General features: G+C 43.0%; 1 protein-coding gene across 5 annotated transcripts; it reads right to left on the bottom strand.

Annotated features, from left to right (window-relative positions):
* Positions 1 to 259: 259 nt before the first annotated feature.
* On the bottom strand, positions 260 to 8,025 carry LOC123180198 (4'-phosphopantetheinyl transferase HetI). 5 transcript variants are annotated; one of them, XR_006490754.1, is made up of 9 exons: positions 7,832 to 8,020; positions 7,401 to 7,716; positions 6,262 to 6,437; positions 5,382 to 5,451; positions 5,201 to 5,302; positions 4,939 to 5,094; positions 4,357 to 4,455; positions 636 to 756; positions 260 to 546 (listed from the first exon to the last, which is right to left on the bottom strand). XR_006490754.1 is itself a non-coding variant. In XM_044592169.1 (9 exons), exons 2-9 carry the CDS (start codon positions 7,601 to 7,603, stop codon positions 440 to 442), a joined length of 1,032 nt encoding a protein of 343 aa, XP_044448104.1. In that variant the 5' UTR covers positions 7,604 to 7,716; positions 7,832 to 8,010; the 3' UTR covers positions 260 to 439. The 5 variants fall into 5 exon arrangements, 4 of the variants coding, with proteins under 4 accessions (XP_044448104.1, XP_044448106.1, XP_044448105.1 ...); XM_044592169.1 differs by having other exon boundaries at positions 260 to 549; positions 5,382 to 5,446; positions 7,832 to 8,010; XM_044592171.1 differs by having other exon boundaries at positions 5,382 to 5,446; positions 7,832 to 8,010.
* Between the last annotated feature and the right edge of the window lie 1,591 nt (positions 8,026 to 9,616).

Below are 9,616 nucleotides of genomic sequence, written 5' to 3'. Positions count from 1 at the left end.
TTATGGTCACATTGTCCTTTGTATCCCATATAACATTCTAGATAAATAAAGATTAAGACTCTGCTTTCCCTGATAAAAATTGAGCAACTCTTTCTTTTAAAACAGGGTAACTCTGTTTTGGTATAGAAGTAGAACAAACTAGATGGAGCAATCACTCAGCCCTAAAATTGCACGTACAGGGCTTTCGGCCAATATGCTTCTCTGAAGCCCTTCTCCAACAGCTTCAAATCACGAGATATGTGTCCGAAAAGAACTGCTGTGAGCAAACAAACTCTGAAGATACATATGGCAATGTAGTGACAGCCAATGAATGGCAGCTCAGACAAACAATGTTTCCACCAAGAGAGAGGCAACGCACAGGAACAATGATGTTTCAGTGGGCAGAGACCAAAACCTACCGGTACTGGACCAAATGTGTTTCACAACAATGTTTCAGTAATCAGGCAATAAGTTTTACAGCTTCTGTTCCAGAGACGAGTGTATCTTCGACAAACGGTACAGTCTTCCATACTTTCAGTCCTACTGGTGCTGGGCTGTCTTCAGGACCTGCTACGCAACATATACAACAACAATGAAGTAACTGGAAGAACAAGGTAAGCAAACTGTTATTACCCAAGCTGGCAATATATACAGACCTTGACTTCTGGAGCTGTCCTCTATACAAACTGACATGTAGTGAGAACTATTTAGCTCCGCGAGTGTAAACAGCCAGTTCTCAGACAGATGGTCACAACCAGGCCTGGAAGCATTCGATGTCTGACAGATCCAACAAGAGTCAAGGCAGATCGATTAAAATTGATTTATTCCTAAGTTGCAACACAGTAATAAGGCACCATTATCTTAGAGTTACTAACTAGAGGCTCCTTTCGAGGACTCACGTTAATCCTAGAGAATTTGTCCCAGAGGAATAACAACTATCCGGTCTACCTTCAAGCTATCTATGTAGCCGTTTGATTAAGTAAACCTCACCCTCTCCCACATGGACTCCTTTTGTTTCTCTTCCTCTCCTTACCTGCTGACTCCCTAACTTCACCGTCGCCTCCCACGCACGGGTCTACGAGCAGCCAGCACAGTAGTTTACCCTCCTCGAGACTGTTTGAGATCATTCTCCAGCAATCCTTTCCGAACTCAAAAGGAAGTAACCATCAATCCCCAAATTCACTGCTGTATTCTCCGACCTATTGAGTTCATAACAAGGACCCACGACAAATATGCTTTATCCCTAATGTCGGATCAAGAAATCTATGGAATGTGAACTCTGCTGTTTGTGAGGCTTGAGATCAGAAAAGCTTGGTTTTCTTATGTGTATTTTGCAGCAGAGAGGAGATTGTTGACGACGTATGGGTGTGTCAGAACTCAAAGTACGGATGTGCTTAACTAATTCTAATGTTGTGTTCTTGACCTTTGTTTTTAGATGAAATACCAAGTCATAATTGTGACTTTCACTTAGTTTTCCTGTGCCCATTGAGCACATGGTGTTGACATGCAACACCATTCCTGTAGTCAGTACTTCAGCAGATAAAGGTGTAAAATTGTATTGGTCGGGCTCAGAATATATAGGCCTAGATACTCTCATAAGTGCATGTATTCTGAAACAGCTGCTAAAATCGGTTGTGGGTATACTGTACTGTACCTCTTCTCTTCACGTCTGTCCTCTAATTTGCTTTAGTTTCTTTTAGGTTTACCTGTGATTGTCTTCATGTTTACCAGTCAAGCGGGAAGCATGTTTATATCAATGGTACATATGTGAAGTAAAAAATGTTGAAAATTTGGGACTGAATTATGACTGTTAGTATATATAATTTCCATGTTTTCGTCAACAGCACATCATTCATGCAGATAATATTTTTTTTAACTGGTATTCAGTCTTCAGTAACAGTGACATGAAAAATTTGTAAATAAATGCTTACGTGCTGGATAAATGAGCCCTCTACTACACACTAGGGGACCCAAATGATGGTGTTTCTATGCTTGCAGGCTGAGGTTTCCAAGGAGTCTCCTAGAAAGAGCAATGAATTCGACACACTTCGTCTCATTGTTAGAAGTCAAGCTTTTGTTTGTGGGAGGGTTTCTTGTCAGTCATCACAGATTGAACTTTATTATACTTAAAAGTTTTTCACTTCAACGAGAATATCCCTGCATGATTACCCTCTATTATTTATCTTCTCGTCTCCCTAATTGTCCGTTAGACCAAACTTCCTGCTGAATTTGGTTCAACATTTGTTCTTTTAGAAAGAAGGCTCAAGAAGAGCACGCCATCAATGGGCCAGGGATTACACAAGACCAACATGAAACAACGGCAGAACGGTACAAGGAGCTGAAAGAGCAGCTTACAACGCAATACACACAGCAAGCACGAGATAGAAAATTAAAGCACAGCTTGCAACTGTTGCTGCCCACCACACTGAAGAACCTAAAATAACTAAGCAGAAGAGGCAGCAGTGGATCAGCCAGCAGCCACGGGAAGAGAGGGCCCCTACCCTCTCGTCCTGGCTCGAAAGACACTGCACCGTCAGCAAGAAGAGGCGCTCACCCGAGAATTAGGTAAGGAGTCGGCTTCACGACCACACAGAGACTTCACAACAAATGGCTTGCATGAAGCACACCACGCCGACTGCAGCCCCGCCATCCTCGGAAACACAAGCAAGGAGGGAAAGCTACTAGGAACAATCAAAGACGAAAGAACAGCACCGGGCCAAGCCTAGGCAACAAACACATTGAAAACATGGTCAGCCTTCACAAAGAGGGACCGGGCACTCGGATCACATACTTGACACTACCACATCCACTTCCGCCTAGGGATGAGGATGTCGACCCATATGAACATACCAGGCTACCAGCGCACACCGGAACGGAGAGCACCAACAAAGGGAAGGCGCCGGACCTGCAGAAAATAGGATAGCTCGCTGCCGCTAGAGACTCGAAGCCGCCGCACACCTCCACACCACAGCACCACTCATCCAAGTCCAGCATTCCCAGGACGGCATCTCCAAGGAGAACACGGCACACACATCGATCCAGAGCAGATTTTGAGCTTTCGCTCAGGAAAGTGGCCAGGGGTGGGAGAAAGAGTCCTCGGCCGCGCCTCCAGGGAGGAAAGTGGCACCCTTGGGTGTCCCTGCCGTGGCCCGACCAGCCAGCCAAGGGTTTCCCCTGGACCCAGACCTGCAACACCTACACCTCGCCAAAGAGGGTACCGGCAACCGAGGCCGCCGAGCACCAGGGTTGACGAGGAGGGGGCCGTACCTTCAGCTCTGGGGCCTGAAGCCGAAGAAGGACTTGCGTCTCGACCACCGCCCGCCAACTCCTCGCCGCCCAAAGCGACCAAGGGATCCAGCCACCAGCATCTGCGGGTGCCGCCTACCACCAAGACACCACCGTCTCGCCATCCGGGGCCGCTGCCCAGCATCTGCAGCCCTTTGCTCAAGAAACGGAGCAACACGAGCCTCGCCGCCACCTTCACTGGCATCCATGCAAGCTTTCTCAGCGTCCTCCTCTGGTGGCGGCGAGGGAGATGGAAGAAGGGCGCGACAGCGCTGGGAACCCTAGTCACCCCTGAGTCGCCCTCGGGAGGACGATGCGAGGGCCCGACACATTCTACACTCTCACCCAAAAAAAGTTAATGCCAAGGGATGATTGCTGGCACTATAGTAAGTTGCGATATTCGAACGAAGAGTGGAAACGCCATGGAAACCTCCATTAGCAAATAATTAGTGTGGCTGTTGGTGCTCCAACGAATCATGCAACTAATGCAATGTATTGCTTTTATAAATTATATATTATGATGTAACAATGCAAGGATTAGTAGAATAATGTGTATCTGGGTTCCAATAGGCTTAGAATTGTGTTTCAATTTTTTGTTACATTGTCATCTGCATGTGAAATACACATCCAGGAGATCATGTACATTGTCTGCCTAAATAAAGTTGACTTAAACGACTATTTCTGACGGGTTCAATTTTTCATCATATTCCTGTTGCACTCTGAAGTTTCCATTGCACAAAGGGTGTACCCAGTGTTGAAAGCTCCCACACAAGGAGCCCGTAATGTTCATTAAAGAAATATATTGCTCGACCTTTCTTTTATTTACGTGTCATATAAAATATCTAGCCCGAACAGCTGCATGGGTTGATAACTAGTGATGCATAATAACCATATACTTTTCCTTGTGAAATTTGCTTAACATGCCATCTGACAGTTGGCCAAAAGGAATGTTAGGTGTCCAGGAGACCCACATGTCAGAAGGTGTCACAGAATATCATCTGGATTTTTTTAAGATACATAATTCCAGAGCTCCCTTACACATATAGCGTACGTTAAAGACAGCAACAAAGGGGAAAGGTTGAAGCTGCATACCTTAGAAATCCTAATTCCCTTGCTTGTTTCCAGCATTATCGAAAATGTACTGAATGGAGCACCTGAGAAACCCATTCCAAGAGCTTTTACATATGCTTCCTAAAAATTTATACATCAATTCTATGTAAGCAATTTATTTTAAAACATCGTATCAGTAATCAGTATTATAAATATTAAATTTACATAGGGCAACATTTGCTGCAAACCCACTTTGGCGCTAACTCTTCTCATACCGATTCCTTTTTCCACAAAAGCACTATTCATAAGGTGCCCATCTATGTGTCCTTCGATTTGATTAATTAAATATAACCATATGTAAGGAAGGATTAAGCTAGTTAGCATTAAAAGTGAGTTCACTCTAGACACATTCGAGACCTGCATTTTTATATCAAAGAACAACGAAGTCAGCTACAGTATGCTTTAGGTGGTCATATTAGACTATGTTATGGGCCAAGGATAGATTCCGCCCTAATACTGGAAAATACCATCGCTGCTCAATGTTCTACAGAATGTACACCAGCACAACGTAGTGAATGCACATGAAATGGCTATAATTAGAGGACCAAAGAGAGTCTCACTAACTTTAAGAGTCCATAGTTTCAGGAATTCCTTCCGCTGAGCATCTGAATCAGAAATCTCAGCTAGACTATCAACTTCAGAAGGGGTGAAGTAACGGCGAGCAAGAGATAAAATATTCTTGGTTGTATTCCGCTTCTTCTCTTCAACATCAATGCCAATCTGAGACAGTACATAAAATAGAAATATCAACTGAATAACTTCCAAAGCAACAGAAAAATGGTCATTTCTTTCTCACTTTCGATAATCACAGGGGCAAGGAACATACATGAGCATTAATGGCAATGCCACAGGCAATCAAAGAAGTTGTGTGTGAAATATTGAAATGCAAAGGTTGCTCCGCAGTGCTATCATCCAATGGCCATAATACCTGATTAAACATGGAAAGCAACAGGCAAGTTAGCTACAAGGTTTTAAATTACAGAAAAAATAACTGCTGAAGCCGTTACCTCAGGTTTGCCAAATTTGTTCTTCTTAAACTCAAATGACCTCGGATCAATTTTACAACCTGTATCTAATCTAGTTCAAACAAATTAGAAATAAGCATATCAGTAATTCTGTTAATGACTGTGTCAAAAAATGTCTTATATTTTGACGCAGAGGGAGTAGTTGATAAGAACTAACAAGACGAGTATAGTATAATTATTGACAAGATAACATGCTTATAAACTTAACATTGAGCAGCATGTCAAAATTCCATGTTTCAGGTCAAATGGAAGATATGTTCATTCTCCATTTTTAGGACTATTTATGAAAATTGTGCATCAGAAAGTGATATTATACCTAGTAGGAGAGAAAAACATCTAGTGTTGCAAGAAGCCCAATTTACATGACATCGATGATTTTGAATCATATACTTTCCGTATATGTAAGACAAGATGAATGCGCAAATGGAAGCCCACCTATCTACAGGCAAAGTTCAAAGGCAATATAACTCAGTGCATCTAAGAGTCATAAATTGCATTAGCTCCGAAGCTCTCCAGAAATATTAAGTTGTTTTCTTACGAAGATAAAGTTTTCCTGATGATTACAAAGATTACAAGGTATATAAACTAAGAAAAATAGTTTATATATACAGCACAACCCATGGAAAGGATTATCTTTGATGTCAATCCTAACCAACATATATATGCTTGTGAATCTAAAATCTGCAACAAATTTCCGGATTAAATAACTCATAATAACAAGAATAACATACAACAAGATCTCTTGAATGATACTACCTTTGTAACTAAATATAAGACGTTTTGCAGTTCAAATGGTAAGTTAGTAACAGGCATGAAAATTAAGTGTGAATGACAGTGCAATAGACAGTTGGTGGTTACATACATCTTGAGAGGGTGGTGCGCAACAATGCACGGGACAAAACAACATCTTTCCGCAACATTGTTGCTTTCATAGAGTCAGCATACTCTCTTTCAGAAGGAGACAGGAGTTCTTCATACATATTCAGCTGGGACTGATTATTCAGCTCATCGGGGCAAAGATACCAAACATGCACCTCTCTACAATACAACAGAAATAAACGCATAAACCAAATGTCTTCAAAATATTTCAATGCACTAAATAGCGCTATTATAAGAAAAAAGAAACCAACCATTTGCAAATGTGAAAAGGGTGACACTCATCAAGTACAGGCTTTACCTAACCTAGGGGAACAATTACTGAACCAAAAGCTAATCATTCTATCCATATGCCAATATCAGGGAGTATCTAGGAATAGAGATTTTAAGGAGAGTTATAATAAAACCCGACGATCCCTGATAAGCATGAGCACAATCTCCTTCAGTGAATGCCCACCACCAGCCCCTATGAAAACTCTAACCGAGCTAACAATCTCCGCTCTCTCAGAACAAAAAGCAAACGGCCGTCTCATCCTAATAGTTGGTGATTTCTGATGTGCTCAGTTCTCATGCACTATGTTATTTTCATGCACATAAGTGTACCTATTTCACATTTTTAGTGAACAAACAAGATCGGCAATAGCAAGTAGAAGCCAGTAATCTTGGCAATCTCCGGCATTATCTAATATGAAGTACTTTCCATATTAAGGAGAGACAGACACGAGACGTGGAGCATAGTATCACGTCCCCGTCGCCTGTGGCCGCCACCGTGAGGTTACCCGACACGGGTTGATCCAGGATAGAAGGGGTAGCGAGTGTCGTAGGGCCCACCTGCCAGCTGTGGTGCCCAGATCTAGTTTAATGCCGTGTAATCGAACAGATCGGTATGCTGAATGAAAATGCTCCCCAGTTCACACCTCCTGCTCTTCAATCTCATCCCCTTGCTGCTCTCCTCATATCCCCGATTCCCCTTACCGCCGACGAAACCTCTAACCAACTGGTTGAAAACGTCATACGCTGGCAGCATAACCTCTACTGCCTGCCGCCAGAGGCAGATCTACCATGTGTCCACGCAGGTTCCAAGGAATCACAGCTTGCAAGGCACATAAGAATGGAAGGGGGTACCTTGGGGACTGGAGAGGCGGCGGGAGCGGGAGGGAGGCGAACAGGCGCCCGCCCGAGACCCCCGGCGTCCTCGGCGGGATGGGCATGCCATGGCATCGGATGAGGCGGTGGTGCACAAGGCCTCCCGAAACCCGCAGCGTCCTCGGCGGCGACGGCAGGAGAGGCATCGCGCGGCAGCGGAGGAGGAGGTGGTGGTGGCGCATGCGTATGCGGCTTCGCGCTGCCCGCCAGGCTTGGCTTATAGCGCGGGCTGTTGGTAGCAACGAGGGGCGGCCGGCCGGCCGGCCTGCTTACTCTCGAATCCAACGAGCCGAAACTGCGGCGGGGCAACAAGAAATGGCGGTAATTTAGAGGGTCTCACATCCCGCCAACAACCTCTCGGGCCTCACAAATCGTGCAATGCGACGCTGGATTAGATGAGCCTTACTTACCGCAGCGCCGGGAGCTCGCCGGCAGTGCAGATCCTCGGCAGGGGCGCGTCCGGGAGAGGTTGCGGGCGCCGGCGGCGGGCGGGTAAGGGGGGAGTCGAGGAGTGTAAAATCCGCCGCCGCCGCCACGGGCGGTTAGATCGAGAGGGGATAGACCGGAGAGGGTGGGCTCGGGGTAGGCGTCGCCCGCGCATCGCACCAGGAAGCCCAGGTTGGCCCAGTTAACCAAAGAAGACCGTTTTATTGCCGGAGCAGGGTGGTGGATCCTATTCAACGTGTAACGCGCCGCCTATCTCGCTCGCCCGCATGCTATGCCTTGCTTATAGGTTTAACATTTTTTAAATACATGGTCAACTTTTTTGCATACAAATTTTAATATTTTCAAATGCTTGATGAAAAAATACAAGATTATTTTCTTAATACAAGGTCAATAATTTCTCTATACACATTTTAAATTCTCAAATACTTGATTAGCAATTTTCAAATACATGATCAAATTTTTTGATACACATTGTATTTTTTATGTATACATGAAAAACAAGTTCTCTATACACATTTAACATTTTTCAAATACTTGCTTAACATTTCTTTTCAAATGTTTTTATGTAAAGTGATGTTTTTAATATATGTATTTAGGATATTTGGAAGTAAAAAAATAAATAAGGAATAAAACAAAAAAAATTGAAATCAGAAGAAGAAAAGAAAACAAGGTTGTGGCCTCCCACGGGCTAGGCCGGCCCATCTGGCGACCGCCTTGACGCAAGGCTTCCCTACAACTCGCTAAAAGTGAGACATACGGGCATCCATTCGCTCGTACCGAGAGTTCCTTTCGCCTCTCCTTTGGCATTTCTATAATAGGTCGGACTTGTATTATAGCTGTCAAAAGCGGTTTTAGAAGGTTTCTATGGACCGATTTGGTCAGGTTTTAAAAGCTGCCATGTGTTTTTTGTGTGTTTTTTCTTATTAGTTTTCATCATAACTTAATTTGTTTTCTTGCACTTTTTTCTATGTGTTTTCCTTATCGGTTTTCTTCAGTCCTTGTTAACAAAGGACATTTGTCAAATACAAGTTGAACATTTTATTTAAACTACGCCAACGTTTGTTTTATATTGTATGCATATTTTTATAAAATATCATAAACCTATTTTAAAAATGGGTGAACATTTTTTTTGTATGGTATGAAAGAAAATTTGAATTACATGAACAGTTTTTTACATTGTATAAAAAATATGTCATACATTTATCTGAAATGTCGCAACACTCTTTAGATTTCAAGCTATTTTTTAATACAACCAAAATTATAACTCTGTGTTAACATTCTTTTAAAATTGTGTGTTATAAACTTTGAAATACATTCAGTTTTTGTAGTATACGTATTTAGAATAGTTTTCAAAATGTAGACAGAAAGGAAAAAGGGAAAATGCAACCACGTTGTGTTGTGTGGCGAAAACCTAGGCCCGACCCATTTGTGTTCGCGTTGTAGGCGAAAGTCCCCATGCTCCTTGCAACGAGCGAGTTGTGCTCCCTATATCGCCCACAGATGGACAAGCGGCCGTCTCACCTCTGGCATGAGGCTAGCGGGCCGGCCCAATACTGTAGGTCCACTGAGCAGTTTTTGGCAGCTTTTATTATCGGTATTAGGAGCTTTCATGAGGCTTTTTCTTTCTTTTTATTAATGTATCTTCTTATAGGTTTTCTTCGACTTATTTCAATTTCTTCCATTCCTTCTATTTCTATTTCTTTGTAAATAAATTGTTGAGATTTTCTTACTACATGTTTTATATTTTT

Source organism: Triticum aestivum, chromosome 1D (assembly GCF_018294505.1).
Source record: "Triticum aestivum cultivar Chinese Spring chromosome 1D, IWGSC CS RefSeq v2.1, whole genome shotgun sequence".
In the NCBI taxonomy this organism is placed as follows: Eukaryota; Viridiplantae; Streptophyta; class Magnoliopsida; order Poales; family Poaceae; genus Triticum; species Triticum aestivum.
The sequence above is the reverse complement of the archived record's forward strand: the minus strand, read 5'-3'. Positions and strand labels throughout refer to the sequence as shown.

What these genes read in the sequence shown, in the direction of transcription:
- LOC123180198 (XM_044592169.1), bottom strand. Translation starts at nt 7,603, where the DNA reads ATGCGCCACCACCACCTCCTCCTCCGCTGCCGCGCGATGCCTCTCCTG. An exon ending in GCGCACCACCCTCTCAAGAT is followed by an intron (nt 5,447 to 6,261) that starts GTATGTAACCAC and finishes GAACTAGATTAG; the next exon opens with ATACAGGTTGTAAAATTGAT. An exon ending in GGACAGCTCCAGAAGTCAAG is followed by an intron (nt 550 to 635) that starts GTCTGTATATAT and finishes TATGTTGCGTAG; the next exon opens with CAGGTCCTGAAGACAGCCCA.